This window comes from Rousettus aegyptiacus, unplaced genomic scaffold (assembly GCF_014176215.1).
Source record: "Rousettus aegyptiacus isolate mRouAeg1 unplaced genomic scaffold, mRouAeg1.p scaffold_m13_p_8, whole genome shotgun sequence".
NCBI lineage: Eukaryota > Metazoa > Chordata > Mammalia > Chiroptera > Pteropodidae > Rousettus > Rousettus aegyptiacus.
Window position 1 is genome coordinate 68,002,800 of NW_023416311.1, and position 17,969 is coordinate 68,020,768.

Below are 17,969 nucleotides of genomic sequence, written 5' to 3' on the forward strand. Positions count from 1 at the left end.
CAATCTCAAAACAGTTCTCATTGTATGAAACTGAAACTCTCTTTTAAAAACAGTGCAATGGCCAGAATTTTTTTAAAAAGTTAATGGTTAAGAAGTGAAACTAATTTAGTACAGAAAGGTAGATTTGATTGAAAATCTAGGATATCTTTTCACTCTCCCTGTGATCTCTCTTGGGTTCACTGTATCCGCCACATACAGAAGTCCCCCCACACCTTCACAAGGCTACCTTTTTATGGTTTCTCTGCCAAAACTGGCTCCCAAAGGGGTCATCCGGGGCAGAAAACAAACAAATGAAATAAGAAATCAATAAAGCTTATAAGGAATAAAATAAAAAGTGACTCTCTTTGGAAGGCTGAGACTTGGGGAAGGACTTCTGCTAGAAGGGCACAGATTGTCCAAAAAAATAATTCACTCCACACCAATACATTCCTATATACTTTGTAAGAAGCCAATATGTGCATGAAGTAGTTGCACAGGCCATGTTACACTGCCAGGAGGACATCTGATGACTGTATGAATGCTTCCCAAGCCCCCTTCTGTCTCAAGAGCTGTGCTAGGCACTTTCACACGTGTAATTTTAGCAGGAGACAGGCAATGGACACCGAATGACACCATGGAGTTTGCAAAGCAACACTCAGTCTAGAAGACATTTTTTCTTGCCAAAAGACAGGAAAGACCCTGTAACTTTCTCCCATAGCCACAGGAGTTCACTGCCTTCATTCAACATTTTTACCTCTGCCTGACTCAGCTCAGCAGGAAGCTGCCACTTGAGGCAAAGCTCAGGAGAGGAGCCTCAAGTCTGGTGGACCCTCTCCAAGACCCCTGCCTCTCCCATCTCTACATTTCTCCTCCCAGCCCCACTTCAAACCTCCCCCTGCCAGCCTGGGGGCCACACTTTGCTTCTTGTCTCCTGGCTTGCCTTTTCCCTCTTACTCTGTGCTCCCAGTCATCTGACCGTGGCTTCTGTGCCCAAGAGAGGACAACTATCCCAACAGAACCCCAGAGCCTCTGCTCACTGGATCTGAGAGCAGGCACGAGGCAGTGATCAGCAGAAGAAAATCTGCAGCAGGTAAATTCAGACAGCAGTTGGCAGAGTTCTGTTTGACAAAGGCGTCTTACTGCCTGCATTTCACCAATTTGTAAGAGCAATTATGAACAGAAACAGGAGTCCATTTACTGATGTCTGTGTAGCCAAGCCAGGATTCTCTACTTCAAAGAGTGAACTTTGAGCAACTGCAGATGCACAGACCCTCAATTAGTGTATTAGCCTTGATTCCAGGAAGTGACCAAGTGTGCCAGGGACACGAAAGCAAGAAAGGGTGGGTGATAGGTAGCACAATTCCAGATCCCGAGAGGAAAGGAGGATGGAACAACAGTGTAAAAAGAGACAAGCTCCTAGCCTCTCTGACCACGTGGCTTTCGCCAGCAGCCTAATGAGGAAGGACTAATGACCAACAGTAGTATTAATCATTCAACATTTATAGTGTCAAATATTTGTGTGTACATGGCAACATAGGCACATAGATATATACATGTAGCAGGGTAACCAATTCACATTCATAGGAACTGGCTCTTAAGGAGGAAAAAACAGTCCTATTTTGTAGCTTGTGCTGTTTCTATGATGTAAATACTTTCACCTTAGCTGAGCTCAAGCTAGCAACATGTCCTTGAATGCGCAATTGACAATATATCTTTTTATTCAAAAAGGGTCTATAAGTGGCAAACTCAGTCTTTGTTGATCTGCAAATGTCTATCACTCGCTTTTGTTTGATATTTGAGCAAGATACAGAATCCTGATAGACATTTTCCTCAGACTTTGAAGTTGAAAGGAGATAATATTTCTGGTTTTGAAAGTGGGGAGATCGAGGAAGGCTTCACGAAGACAAGTAGATCATGAAGAATAGGAAGACAAAGAGACTGGGCTAAGGAAGGAAATTTCAGGCATATGGAACGACATAAGCAAGGTCCTGGAGGCGAGAATGGGGAGAAAACAAGATCTAGAGAACCTGGATTAGAGTATGAAGGTGAAGACTGGGAGGGTTGGGGTCCGTTCCTTAGAAGAAACTGGAGAGAAACTCCTTTTTTTTGTTCTGTAGCACCAACTACAAGTTTTGAGTAAAATAGTAACAGGATCAGGTTTATAACTTAGGAGAAAAAGACATTTGGTTTGCCTACTTTCTGCATACAAATTTAGCAAAATCAAAACAAAGACACTGCTGTGAGAGGGAACTATAGCAGTGAAGGCAAGTGGAAAAAATATATCTCAATGATCAAGAAAACAATTACCCCAACCCCCACAGCTCCTTCAATAGAAAAGGAGCTCCAATATGAAAACCACCTGGTGCAGGGGTAGCAGATGAAAGAAAATCTTGGGAGGAATCAAGGTAATACATACAGGTGGCTCATTCACCTGCCACTGTACCACATTCCCTAGGGTGATTGCCACAGCTCTTAGTACTTTGGGCTTCAGGAATTTTGTTAAATTGCTTGGATTCGAGTTTTTAGAGCTTCCCTCAAACGTGAAGTGAGAATTCAGGAAGAAAAGTGGTTGACCTGGAAAGTCCTTTGTACCCCATTTGCTCAGCACAACTTACTCGTCACCGGGGTCCTGCTCATATGCCCCTATTCTCTGAAGGGTGTTTGAGCCCAAAGCAGAACTAACAATTTTCTTTCCAGTGCATTCCTCCCTTACTTTACAGCTTTGACTTTATTACTTTTAAATATCTTTCTCCTGGGCAAGATTGTGAGTTTCTTGAGAACATAGACTCTTTTCCACTCTTTCTCCAGCATCTGAAAGATGCTCAAAAAAGGCTGGTGCTCAATAAATGGAACTAAAGTGAGCTGCCTAAGATCGCACAGGTTTTAGTAACAGAGTCAAGACTGAGATTTCATTTTTTCCCCCAACTCCCATGGCACTACTCTTCCATTATGCTCCAAAATGGAGAGAATTCTAACTGTACTACCCACCTTTCTGTTATAGGTTTCAGGGTTCCATTCTGATTTTGCAAAACAGATAATCCAGTACCTGGCAATCCCTGCTCATGTCCTGGTAGGCAGTCTGCCCTACTGCTAACAGGGCCACCACCAGGATCAAAAAAAAAAAAAAAAAAAAAAAAAAGGAGGGTGGGGGCAGGGCGTGCACACGTGTGAATCTGGTGGAGGAAGGGCTTTCATAATTCCCACCTTACAACAAGAAGCTCGGAGTCTGAATCTTCCCCACTTCAACAACTTTGGAATCCCTTCCCCAGCCACCACCTGCAGTGGGACATGTTCACACACAGGTCTACACACATAGCTCAAGGGAAACCTGACCTCACTTCATGTGAGGGGAACTCCAAGGTAAACGTAATTTTCACTCACAAAAGGGACCAGTTGTGGGCTCAGGAATAGGCCTTTATAAATGCCCTTAATCAACACTGCCTGCTGCCCTGTTGGCTGATTTTAAGATATTTAATTCTCTCAAGGTATCCCCTGTCTATCTTCCATTCCCAGGCCAAACTTTTTAATTTCCCTCAGATTTTGAAATTGAGAGGAAGGAGACAATACTTTATTTCTGAGCTCAAAATAAGCAAGGTTGTATTTTTTTAAATTTTTCAACTAGAGTTGATATTCAATATTTTATAGTTTCAGGTGTAGAGCATAGTAGCTGGACATTTACATTACTTACAAAGTGATCTCTCCAATTAGTCTAGCATCCATCTGCAAAGGCTGTATTTGACTTGTACCTTTTTAATGGGCCTATCCTGCCCTTTGGCTTCCCAGCTGAGATGTCCTGGCACTGACCATGAGGCTGGACATCACTGGCTCATCCCGCTCTCCACATCCCAGGACCACTGCCCTCGGTACATGAATAAGAATGTTTCTTCTGTCTCTTCTCGGCCAAGGGGCTCCAATGATTAGCTCTGCCCTCACACCAGCCTCAAGCCGTCACTTGCTTTAATTCTGGCCTCTTTCTAGCACCTCCTGGCAACTCCACTGCCCTGGACATTTCAGTGCCCAACTGGTGGTCTTGAACCTCCCTTCATTTACCTGTGTCCAATTCTCTGATCCAGTTCTCATATTAGAAGTACTTGGAGAACTTTAAAAATGTATTGGGGCCTGGTTCCTATTTCAAACCAAGAGAATCAGAGTATCTAAGGATGGAACCCAGACATCAGCATTTTTAAAATCTCCTCGGGACTAGCCAGGGTTTAGAACCACTAGTCTATTCTTCTGAGTAGACATTTCTGTTATTATCAGATGCTACTATACATTCATTTATTCAACAAATATCAACAGAGCAACTACCCTAGCGGAAGGCACCAAAACTCACCCAGACTCAGCCATTACACCTGAATCCAAATACTCGTGGGGTTTTTTCTACTCTTCCAAATATATCAGATTATCACTTAGGCAAGAGGAAGATATGGTCTTCCACATCCCCTAAAACAGTATCCCTTGATTAGAATCAAAATAAATAAAATATTTAATATTTAATTTTTTTGTTATGTACACATGAAATATTACTCATAATTATGAGATACAGTAGTGACGTATCTATCAAATTTGTATTTTATGTTCTACTGTATAAACTATTAATTTGGGAGCATGATGTTTTATCACATCAATACAAACATCTACTCATCAAAATATACAACTATAAAAGATCAATTTGACTTTAGAAGTTTAAAACTTCTATTCGCCAAAACCTAAATAAAAAGCATAAAACACTCTTAAGAGAAGATTGGTGACAGCCCAAGAAATGGTATCTGAAATATAAGAAACCAAATAATAGTAACCAGACCATATAACGAACCTTTAAAAACATCAATAAGACATCCAAAGAGAAAGTTGGGCAAAAGAGTTGAAAAATAAATTCACAGATGATGAAATACAAGTATGAAGAAATGGTCAATCTTTAATAATCAAGAAAATAAAAAATTTAAGTTACAGTGAGATACTGTGTCACACCCAGTCATTTTTTAAATCCACAGAATGGTAAAATTAAGAAGTCAAACATCAGCGTGAGCAAGAAGGTAGAGCCAGAGGAACTCGCACATCACTGGTGGGTGTGTAAATTGGTTCAGCCACTTAAAATCATTTCAGGATTTTTAGTAAAGAAAAGTACATATCCTACAATTCACCTCCTTTGTGTTTCTCTATGGCAAATATTTGGAGATTTATAACTAAAATGTGCAAACAGTCTAATCCACAAGCCATTAACATCACTGGAAAAACTAATATATCGAGGAAAAGCCACATAATGGAACATTATACAATGACAAAAAACAAATCAACTAAAGCTACCCATTTAAAATAGATGAAACTCACTAACATCAAGAAGCTTAAGATACATACATGCCTTAGAATACCATTTAAAGTTTTAAAATATTTAGAAACAATACTGAATATAGTTTAGAATGTAACAGTACAATGAAATGCTAATGTTCCCAGCTGAGGCAAGTGGCCTTGCTGGTGGACAGGGGGATGTATTCGGGAGAAAAGGTGGGGAGGATACTGGGCATTTAAACTGTTTTTCACAATCCATAACCTATTTTTTTCAGCATAGGTGCTTGCTGAATTACACTTTCTAGTTTGTTGTATACAAAATAAATTTTAAATGTATTTCATTTTACTGGAAAAGTCTATTTTCAATTTCTGGTTAACATTAATTGACCATTAGCCACTATATAGTCTACATATACTTTTTTTTTTCCTAGTAAAGTCTTTGATAAAATAAGGTGCTGTATTTAAAATTCCTCAGACTATGGGTAGAGTTTCCCTGAAATTGTGTAAAATGAAATCCTGGAAAATTAGGCTGGAACTCAGGAGACTTTGCTCAAGATAACTGTTCTGTACCTCATTGAGGCAGGAGGGGGCTGATGAACCCCCCGCCCCCTACACACACACGCACATTATCTCATGTAATGGTCACCTTGTGTAATGGTCATAGCACTCCCACTTTTTACAGCTAAAGAAGATAAAGCTTCAGAAAGGGTTAACTCACCCAAGAGGCTGGAGTTCAGACTTATGCCCAGACCTGCCTTAATTGAAAGGCCATGCTCTTATACATTCACTTACATCTCGATTTGTTCCAGAAAGGTCTTAAGATGATGTACAGATTTTAAGTGAAAGCTTTAAAAATGACTTGTAAATAAGTAAAAGATAAGGCTGAGAAATAACAAGCCTGGGAAAGAGGAAGCAAGTGGGGAGCTCAGCACATACGTCCGTCACAGCCAGTGCAGTCAGTGGCCAGTGAGAGAGGGAGAGGTGCCCTCAGCTGTTCCCGCGCACTAGGCTAGACCGTGGTGGGCCATTAGATTCAAACGTGGTAAATGTGGCCAGCAGAGTCTAATGGAGAAGTCATCCCTCTCCTCACAAATATCAGATGAAAGAGAACCTTTTAAATAGGTTTACTACACACGAGAAAAGAACCCAGCCTGATATCAGTTATGTGTTAAAATGGAAAGAAAAAAAATGGCCTAGAATAAAATCCATGAAATGGCGAGTACTAGAAGCAGGCTAGCAGGGAAGCCTCAGAATTTGCTTTAGAGAAAAAAAACAAACGACGACAACAAACCCTAACTGGATCTCAATATTATGATTATGTCAAAAGGCTTTACATCATATATACAGTGCAGGAATTGAGGCATGAAGCTTTCACAAACGTAACAATTCAGCCACAGTGTCACTGGGCCAGTGTGTGTAAACATAACACCATTCCCAGACGCCAAAGGTCGAACCCAGAGCCTGACTTAAAGAGCAGAGAATTTAAAGCCAACTGCTAACTTCCTTTCTTTTATTAGGGGTATTAATGATAATAAACTGCTGAATGACTTCGAATATTTAAAATTACATTGTATAATTAAGGACAAAGAACTGTTGATTTATGATTATTCGGGAGGCAATTATCCAGATTATGGAAAAACCCAAGCATTTCTGATGCTCTTCTATCCTGCTATATGCCTGCTCCTTAACGTTAAATGAAGACGAGAGAAAGTGGGAAGGGGTGATATTCAAATCAATTCTGCTACATGGTCAGCAGTTCTGGTAAATAGATTTGTTGGGCAAGGAGACAGAAACCATCTGCTAAAAATGAATTTAAGATATCCTGTGGATTTCAATTACCCAGGCTGCGTCTGCCCTCAATTCTATCATTGATAAGCTAGAGCTGCCTTAGAGAACCAATAACTAAATAGCTTATCTGCTTTGGCTCCAGGAAAATCTCATACTAGGTCTCTGGTGACCCCGAGGCAACTCTAGTTTTTTAGTTACATCTAGAGCTATACTAAAGATTCAACCCCACTCGCTTTCCTGATTCCGGTGTGTCAAGGCCACACGCACAGGTGAAAGGTAACTGTCAATTCCCAAATCCATGAATCTCATGGACATCAGGGGCATCAGTCAGCCTTGAGAGCTGATTCCCATTTAAAAACTAATCTCATTTAAAAGTAACTCACAAGAAGGAACCTAAAAAATGCAAATGCCCACCATTTTGAAAAGAATTTTAGTGAGCGAAAGCAATTATTTCCAGTTATTCATAAAAAGCACAATTCATATCCTAAAGATGTGAAACCTAAGTGAAACACTATACAATGAAAACATCAACATTTGTAGAAACACAGCATATGTGACAGCCACCTGAGACCAGCAGGGCTTACTGGGGGAGGGTGTCCCCAGGGCCCTGTGACCCCTTCTCTTTACCTAACAAAGTCCCCACTGTGCATTCGGCCTCTGGTTCCGCCATGGCTTACATCAAAAGCCAATGTGACAACACTCGCAGTGTAATTCCTTTTTTTAAAAAAATATTACTTAAGATTTTGGGAAGAGGCTGGGGAAGTACCGTGAGTGAAAGTGGCCTCTTCATGGGAATGTGGCTGAGCTGAGGAAGAGCTCTCTTTGACGGCAGCACCGTCCTCCAGCCCAGAAACCCAGAGAATTAGAAAGGGGCCGAGAATAAATGCAACCCCTGCTGGAGAAAAAAAAAAAAGTAGAAAACTCCTAAGCATAGCAAAAGATTAAGTCCCAAAAGCCCACCTTCTCTTCAACCAAAGTATATTTCTTTTAAAAAGTGGTACAAACTTACAAACTGTCTGGGATCCTTTCAGATCTCCTTCTTCTCTTGGCCAGAGAATAAGCTGAATTACATTCTCCTGTCAAAAGTGCGAGGCTTTTTATTCTCACTGTAAAGCTCGCCCACCTACTCATTTTGATGAGCCTCAGGCTCTCCTCTTTCCCTACTCAAGGCATTAAAGTACCTTCATCAGAGAGCACAATGCTCTGCAATCAATTCAATAACTGTGGTTAAGTAATAAGCCAGAGACACCTGCAGGGTGCTATGAGCACTCAGGCAAGATGCATTTAGCTCCATCTGTGAATTCAGGCAAGCTTCTGGGAAGCCCTACCAGAAACCAGTGATGGAGGGGGAGTGATAATGAGCCAGGTGAAGAGAGTAGAAAGGGCATTTTAGGCCTATGGACTATCACAAGGAATAGCAAAGAACAGAGTTCCTAGGGATAAGTACGAGCAATGTGAGTCTGTGGATGGGGATTACGTGGCTAGAGAGGGAGGAAGGAGCCAGGTCACAGGTCACCATCTCGCCATGGTGGGAAGCTGGGGCTTACTAGGAGGACAAAGGTGTAGCACTGTTGGATTGGTGCAGGCACACCTTGTTTTATTGTGCTTCACAGATGTGTGTTTTTTTCATTGTTTTTTGTTGTTGTTGTTGTTGTTGTTGTTGTTTTGTTTGTTTGTGTGCTTGCTTTTTACAAATTGAAGGCAAAAGCCCCTACCAGCAAAAAGATTATGACTTGCTTTATCATGGTTGTCTAGAACCCAACCTGCAGTATCTCGGAGGTAGGCATTTAGCTAGATCATTCTAGTTGAAATATGGATAGCCTAAGGGGGTTAAGACTGGAAAACCACAGATCAGAAAGCAGGTGCTATAGCTGTTTAGTCCAGTGGTTCTCAGAGTGTGGTCCCTGAACCAGCAACATGAGCATCATGGAACTTACTAGAAACAGAAAAATCTCAAGCCCACTCCAGACCTGCTGAATCAGAAATTCTCGAGGTTGGCCCAGCAATATATTGACTGGCCCTCCAGGTGACTATAATACTTGCTAAAGTTTGAGAACCACTGGTATAGATAAGAGATGATGAGGTCTGCACTAGAAGCAGTAGTGGGGGAGCGAAGACGATGAATTAGAGGCAGGTATAAGTCATAAAATCAACTGAGACGTGTGTGGGCAAGGGAGGGGAAAGAAAAGGAAGTCCAAGGATTTGGGGTGGGGATGTCATGTAAGTTTATGGGGGGGGGGTGATGAGTTAAGTGCTGGGCATTCAGAGTTCGAGATACCTCAGGGCCATCCAGCTTGTCAGGTTGTGGGATATGTAAGTAGGAAGCTCAGGGACAACGGCGCCAGCACAGAAGAGAGGCAATGAAAATCATGCCATCATTCAGAGCAGCAGACCAAAGACAGAGTTCTGTCTTTGGTCTGCTGCTCTACCAGTTTCATAAGACTGAGGAGAGGCAGAAAAGTCTACGCACGAGCTGGAAGAAGGCAGAAAAGTCTACGCACGAGCTGGAAGAAGGACAGAAAATAAAAAGGGAAACAACTGATTCTTCCAGAACCTCAGTTATTTCCAAAGGACATAGCTAAGTAGGTTTCGTCTCTCTAATTTAATATTAAGTTATCTAGTTACATAATTCACTATCGTCAATAAGAGAAAATCAACACATGATCACCTCGAGAGATGCCAAGATGGCATTTTGATAAAATTCAACATTCATTTAAAAAAATTCCTTTATTGATAGCCTTCCCAACACCATTCCCTTCTCTATTTCCAGGGGTCATTGACTCCTGTTTGGGGATCTGTGTGGTTCTACAGATGTGAATTTACGTGAATATTGCTAAACATTTCATTTCCCAGGCTATAGTGATTGGTAGTCAGGAAACTTAGGCTGGACCAATCAAAGTTTTATCTAAAGATTTTACTAGCAATGCTAACAAAAGGCTGTTTACTCTCTCTCCCTCACCCTCTTCCTTCTCACTGGTTGTCAAAGGAAGAAACATATAACCAGGTTGATGCTCCTAATATCCTGATACCATGCAAGAATGGACACACCACCATGGAAGGTGGAGTGAAGAAATGGAAAGAAATCACATCCTTTGTAACTTCACAAATCTGCCAGATTAAGGCTTGGCCAAAGCCATTTCTACCTCTAGACTTTTCAGTTATGTAAGCTACTAAATTGCCTTTTTTGTTGTTTGTTTGTTTTGCTTAATAAAATTGCAAGGCTAAATAAGCTTTTTTTTTGTGCTCTTTCTCACTGGAAACAAATGACTTACTCTTGTCGATATCAGAAAGAGATTTGATCATATAAATCCTTTGGGTGGAGAATAGGCTACATAAGTTACATATGTAATGGTGTGTTGCTTCCCAAAGGGAGGGATACGAAACAATCACAATCCAAAAACCATAGTTAAGACTAACACCTGAGCCAACAAGAAATGGCATTCTAACTGAGTGATGATAATAGAACTACTTTTCACAGCTGTCTTTGGGCCAACATTACTTATGGAAGGAATTCCAGGAAAACCAGAGATTTGAACAGAAGCTAATGCAACCCAAGGTTTCATATACCAACCACTAATTCTTAAGTCAAAGCTTCTCCAGTAACATAGGCTGTAAGAAGACTTCTCAAGGTGGATTAGAGGGAAACTCATTTCCTGATTTTTGGCATGTTCAAACAATGTCTCTGGTTTTGTATTTGAAGGTCAGTTTGTCTGGATATAGAATAACTGGCTTTTTTCTTTTCTAAATCTTTTTATTTTTCTTTTCTAAATCTTTTTCTTTTCTAAATCTAGACATCTTTAACATGTTTCTCTAGAGTCTCCTGGCTTTAAGCAGTGCTTACCAAGCAGTCTGATACCAATCTGATTTTCTTTTCCTTGAATATAATTCAGTCTTTTTGCCAAGTTGACCAAAAAGATTGTTTTTCTCCTTAAGGGCAATTATATTACTAGAAAATGCATTGATGTTGTTTGTCCTGAAGCAATTTTCCCAATACATAATTTACCCTTTAGATGGGTTCCAATGTTTTTCCAGGATGATTTTCTTTAGATATGTTCTATTCCATTGATTTACTTTTCGTTTTCACTTTCCAGAGACTCCCATACATATATGGATCTCCTTTGCCTATCTTTCATATCCATCACTTTCAAATCTTTCCCATTTCCCTTTTTTTCCCTCTTCCTCTCCAACTTCTACTTCTTTTGCAGTATTTTCTGCAGTGTTTATTCATTCCGATATTTATTTCAGTTTGACCTTTCTTAGATTTTTTTTTTTGCTTTTACTTTTATTCTTTTCTGAGTTATAAATTTTTTTTATATCTTTCTGTTGCCTAATCATTTAATCTGTTTTTCTAATTCAGATTCACCCTGTTTTTTCATAGCTAATCATTTCCTTAATTTCTTTCAACTCATTTTGAAATATTAGGTTGTAATTTCTTCTCTGTTTTATGGATATACTTTTCTCATGTGCCTTCATTGTCTGCCAGTTAGAACCTGTCCCTATTTTTGGCTATTTCCAAATTAACTCGCCACTCCTGTTGGAACCACCCCCTTGGGATGGGTGCTTAGGGACAGTATCTGGGCTCCCGAACCCTAAGGACCTCCAGAAGCCTTTCTGTCTTCCAACTACTTCTTCCTGCAGAGGTCCTTGTTTCTGTTAGTGGTTTGGTCCCGACTACTCATATTTTGAAGTGTATAAACATACTGTGACAGTTCTTTTTTAATGCTGTTTGTGGGATGTGTGCTTCACTAACATTACTGCTCTATTTTTATGAGATTTTAGGGAATTAAAAATGATGCCCTAAAAGTAGGATCCATAAAAAAATTGACGAGTTGAACTTTATCAAAACTAAAAACTTCTGCTTTTAAAAGAGACTATCTAGGGAGAAAAAATTTTCAAACACATATCTGATAAAAAATTTGTATCCAAAGTATACAAATACCCTAAAACTCAACAATAAGAAAACAACCCAGTTGAAAAATGGCAAATATCTAAACAAAAACCTTACCAAAGAAGATATACAGATGTCGAATAGCATATGCAAAGATGTTCAGCATCATTTGTCACTAGGAAATTGCAAATTAAAACAATGGGGTATCACCTCACACCTATTAGAGTGACTAAACCCCCACCACCACCACCAAAAAAAAAAACCTGACAATGCTATTTGCTGACAAGGATGCAGAGTAATGCTTATTCGCAAGAGCGAAAACAAAAAACACTTAAGAATAAATTCATTCAAACATTTCTTCAACACGTTTTCTAAGCACCTACTGTATTCCAGTCGCCAGGGGGAAAATTGCTATACAAGCTAATAAACGGATTGATTTGAATTTGAACTCAAGACTCTCTGATTTCAGAAATTGTGCTTTCACATAAGAAATTACATGCCAGACTACCTGTGTAAACTGGCATATAATATTATAAAGATCGAAATAAATAGAATGAGATGCTGCCTTCCTGAATGGGAAGTCAGTATTAAAAAAATGGTATCTCCCCTTAATTAACCAATATATTAATTACCATAAATGTCCTGGCATGACTTTTTAAACCTGGAAAATGATTCTCAAATTCACATAGAATAACTGCTAGCAAAGGCTAACAAAACTATCAAGGAAGATTTAAGAGTATTTTGCTCTGCCAGATGTAGCAATTGCCTTCAAAGATACAACTACCCTAACGGTGTGGTTTTAGCAGACATCAGTGAAAGATCAACAGAAAGTTTAGGAACATACATGCGCCATATTCATAAATTTTATTTAAATAAATTATATATGTACATTTTCCCATTTCCTATGCTTTCTATTATCTTTCATTGATCTCTCTGCTAGTACCATGCTGTCATGGAAGTACGACTTCAGTAAATAGTAAAAGTATCATTATATCAGTGGGCAAGAAGTAGATACTTCAATAACTTCAATAATGATAGGAAAATTGGTTAATATGTGGAGAAAAATTAACTCTATGCATCATAACATATATCCAAATTACTTCCAGACTAAATTTTTAAGTGGAAAAAAAAAAAACATGAGAAAAATATTGAAAAAAAATAGGTGAATAATTATATAATTTAAGGGCCTAGAATGCCTTGATAAGGATAATATCAAAGACATAAACCCTGAAGTAAATGATTGTTAGATTTTTATTAATAAAATATAAAAAGCATAATAAATAAAAGCTGTGAAAAATATTAGCAATATGTTGTAGAAAAGGATTTGGCATCTTATCAGAGTTTTAAAATGCTCTAATAAGGCACTTATTAAAAAAGCAAGCATCCCAATTAAAAATGGGACAGTAAAGGATAGGCAATTCACAAAACACATGCAAATAGGCTGTAAAAATTATACGACAATGCTTAGCTGCCCTGGCAATCCAAAAATGCAAATCAAGGCTAGATTCCACTTTTGCTCGTCAAATTCCAAAGATTTTACAATGATAATCTCTAGTGCTTTTGAATATCTGGAGAAATCAGTATTTTTCTTGCTGGAGGGACAGGAAAACTGTCCCAGTGATGCTGGATCCTTTAACACACACTAACTGCCTTCCTAGGTCTTGGCAACTTAGATAATTAATACTTAAAATGTATTTATAGACTTTTTCAGTTGCTGTCCCCTATCCTCTGTTTATACATCTATCATGATATTTATCATGTAATAATTTTGTTGCCATACGCACAAACTGTCAGGGGTAGGAGGACCCTCGAAGACAGATGCCAACTCCATCTAACCACAATCAGAGAACCAGTAAATGATCAGTTATGACAGGATGCGTCCCAGCACCCAACACCCAAATCCATCTGCTACAATCAAGACTCACAGACATTGGTGAGTGGGTGTTTAATTTAATACATCATTAAAAAGCTGAAAAAGCCTTTGTGGTAAATGGAAGATTACTCTGTTCCTTGGCACAAAATGCAGGCTGCTGGAGAACTAAAGCTGCCAATGCTGCTATTCGGTAAAAGGTTTTTAATATAACACCAAAACTGTAATTCCTTTTCCCCATGTGTAACTAAGGGGTAGTAATACATGCACCCTGGAGAGGACAGGTGCCAGGTCTATATTATTCATGGATGTTTCTCCAGGGCTTGGCATAGCAGACTGTTGATAAATGATAGGTATTATTATCATGATCACTTATTCATTCTTTTGGAAAATCCTTCCTGAGTCCCACAATGATCCTGAAACTAAATGTGTGCCTTACACACGTAATCTAGCTGGACCGTGACAGAATAAGCTCTTTCTTTAACTTACATCAAAACATAGTCCCGGATCATTTGACTTGCTTACATGAACACAGAAGTGTCAATTTCTGGATTAGCTAACTTTACCCTCTCTTTTCCCCTCATATCACACAAAATCAAGAACTACTTTAGGTTCTCACTTATATTATTACAAAATAATCTTCTAGACATTAAACTCATAGTGAAGAATGGTTTCCAAGAATTTAGGAACTAGAAGGCTCCCAAGGGGTCATCTTCTTCAACCTTTTCATTTTATAGATTGCCAAATAAGGACTAGTAGGGTCTATGGTACATTCAAGGTCACTCTCCAATGAGATGTCACACTGAGATAAAAATCAAGGTTTTCGGGCTGCCAGACAAGTGATACTTCCACCCAGCTTCTCTGTTTCTTTCTGGTAACTACCAAAATAGTTTTCCTTTTTAAAAACAAAAGCATTGAAAAAAAAGAAAAAGGAAAAACAGCAGCACAGAATACCATATTTTCAAACCTTGCAAAGAGAAGATGTTGGAATAAATTTACTTGTGGTCAGCTTTATTTCCAATGTCTAATTTATGATTGGGCTTATTATTTAACATCAGAACATATAAATGTACATATACTATTGTGCTTGAGAGATGGGAGATAAACCACAAAAGTTAAAAGATTTTTCCAGTAATTCTGGAAGAGATTATGAATTATTTTTAAATGAAGAGGCTAATCACGAGTTTAAAATTTTCTTCAAATGTCTGATTTTATCATTTTCCTCTACATCTTATTTTCCAAAGCCTTTTGCAGAATCTGATATAATATACCCAACCATGAAAGAAGACAGGCTAATTAAGTGGTCTCTGAAGTCATTCTACTAGTACATATGTCTTTCAATGTGAACTTAACTACTACCCAAAGAAAAGCATAAGTGGCAATGTAAAAATCTACAGAAGAAAAAGAAAGGTATGAAGGAGGGAAGGGAAAAAGCAGGTAGGAGGTGACACTCATATATGATTAAATAATGAAGGACAATTTCCTATAAATTAGAGGGATCCTCTTGGACCACTGAGATGTCATACTAAAGCTGAGATGCAGGTCTGAGGCTCTAAATAATAATAAAAAATAATAGAGTCCAGCAAGGTGTATAGGAGAAAACTTACCAAGGAGCAAAGGTCTATGTTCTGTTCCAATTCATACATTAACTAGCTGTGTGATCACGGACAGATCACACAACCCCTCTGGGTATCGGTTTTGTAAAATGAGAGAGTTAAACTCAGTGGTTCTCAATCTTTTCCACAGATGAACTGGAAAAAACAAAGAATCATGATGGTTGGAGATGTAAGCTGGTTGAAGCCCCAGATTTCTCTGGTCTAAAAGGTTTTAAAAAATATTTAAATACATAAATGTTTAAATATTCCATTTAAAGTTTCATGGAAATTCTACCTCCAGGTCCTATATGATTCTGAGCAACTTATTAGTCCTCTCGGAACCTCAGTTTTCTTGGGACAACTCTCTTACAAAAAAATAACTACAAATTTGGACAGAATATGCTTTAAAAATATCTATTCTGAAGGTATTAGATCATGATGTAATGAGACTTTGCCAGACCAAGATCTGGGAGAGAAAGGAAGGTAAGAAGCAAGAATGTGGCTTTTGGTGCCCATATCCCCTCAAGGCCATTGACAATATAAAAAGCAGCAGCAGACAAGCTGAGCAGCATTTTCATCCATCTCATTCATAGAGATGTAAAGATAAAATTGGACTTTTGGGCCCATTAACAAGGAATAATCTTGATAAACACCTTAGGTTTTCAGTTGAGACACCAATGGGTTGCAACCTAGGAATAAGATTGACCTGGAAATATACTAACCTGTGCATGGGATGAAACTCTTCTTTGAATTCTCTATATCTGCTCAAATACAATGTCCAACACTCAATAAAAAATAACTAGGTTGTAATGAAAATAAAAACTGACCAAATACCAAAAAGGGAAAATGATTGAATAAGCACATGAAGATCCACTGGAGTTATCATGCATAGACTTTAAAATAACCACAGTTAATATGTTCAAAGAATTAAAAGACAAGATACAAAAATTTGACAAAGAGCAAGAAACTATAGAAATGAATCAAGTGAAAATTTTAGTACAGGCATACCTCGGAGATACTGCAAATTTGGTTCTAGATCACTGCAATAAAACAAATATCTCAATAAAGCGAATCACATGATTTTTTTAGATTCCCAGTGCATATAAAAGTTATGTCTACACTATACTGTAAGTGCAGTATTTTTTAACAATAAAGTATTTTTAAGGCATGTGCAATAGCAGTATGTCAGAAAAAAAAATGTACATTCCTTACTTAAAAAATACTTTATTGTTAAAAAATGCTAACTATCATCTGAGCTGTTAACAAGTCATAATCTTTTTGCTGGTGGAGGGTCTTGCCTCAAAGATAATGACTGATCTGGATGGTAGTTGCTGAAGGTCGGGGTGACTGTAACAATTTCCTAAAATAAGACAGTAATTAAGTTTGCTGCATCGATTAGCTCTTCCTTTCACGAACAATTTATTCACAGCATGTGATACTGTTTGATAGCATTGTACTCACAGAACTTCTTTCAAAATTAGAGTTAATTTCAATTTGGTGATAAACAGAGGGGAGGGTGATTGGGAGGCTGAGAGAATGGGGTGAAGGGTTAAAGAAGTACAAATTAGTAGTTGATAGTTGGGCATGGGGAATATGGAAGAGGGAATGTAGTTAGTATTAATATGATGGCTAAGTGGAGGGCCAGGGGAGGGAGGGAGCAATTGGGGGTTCGTTCTATGAACATTATAGATGTCTAACCAATGTACTGTATACTTGAAATTAATTTAAATAATTTTTTTAATTAGAATTAATTCTTTTGAACCTGCCACTACACAAATAAATTTATGTAATATTTTAAATCCTTTGTTGTCATTTCAACAATCTTCACAGCATCTTCACCCAAAGTAGACACAGAGATATTAAGTGAGCAAATGCTGTTGGAAAAATGGTTCTGGTAGATTTGCCTGATGCAGGGTTGGAAAAAACCCTTCAATTTGTTAAAAAAAAAAAAAAGCGACATTTTCAAAGCACAATAAAGTGAAGCACAATAAATGAGATGTGCCTATACTGAAAAACACGATAATTAAAAATAGTCACTAAATAAATGGATTTCTAAGGATATGAGGTATGGCGAAGAGAGAATTGGGAAACTGGACTATACGTCAAAAGAAAAGATCCAGACTAAAGTGTGAGATAGAAGGATGGAAAATATAAGGAGTATAAGAGACATCTGGAACACAGAGAAAACGTATCACGGACAGGTAATATCTCTCTTATCCGGTAGGATAAGAAAGGGAATAGGGCAGAAACATTTGAAGAAAAAATGGCTGAGAATTGTCCAATAGTGAAGAAATAAATCAAGCCACAAATTCAAGAAGCACTATAAACTCTAAGAGGAATAATACAAAGAAAACAACACCTACTCATATCATAGAATAATAGTTGAAATCAGAATACAAAGTCAAAAATGTTTAAAAATAGTCAAGGAAAAAGACACATTGCTTTAAAGGAGCAATAATACTAAGACTGACATTTAACTTCTTAACGAAAATAATGGGAGGTAGAACACAATGAAATTATATCTTCAAAATGCTGAAATAAATTACATGCCAACCTAGAA

General features: G+C 38.2%; 1 protein-coding gene across 8 annotated transcripts in view; it reads right to left on the bottom strand.

Moving 5' to 3' along the window:
* The window catches only part of PDE8B (phosphodiesterase 8B), a 289,225-nt gene that overhangs the window by 99,071 nt on the left and 172,185 nt on the right, over positions 1-17,969 (bottom strand). Inside the window, exon 1 of one of the 8 annotated variants that reach the window (XM_016127761.2) lies at positions 15,422-16,568. The exons of 6 other annotated variants lie outside the window; for them this stretch is intronic. In XM_016127761.2, coding sequence (XP_015983247.1) covers positions 15,422-15,460 — 39 coding nt within the window. In that variant the 5' untranslated portion in view covers positions 15,461-16,568. Of the gene's footprint in view, positions 1-8,065; positions 8,081-15,421; positions 16,569-17,969 lie in introns of those variants that run through there. One more of the 8 variants, XM_016127763.2, reaches the window with a different exon arrangement.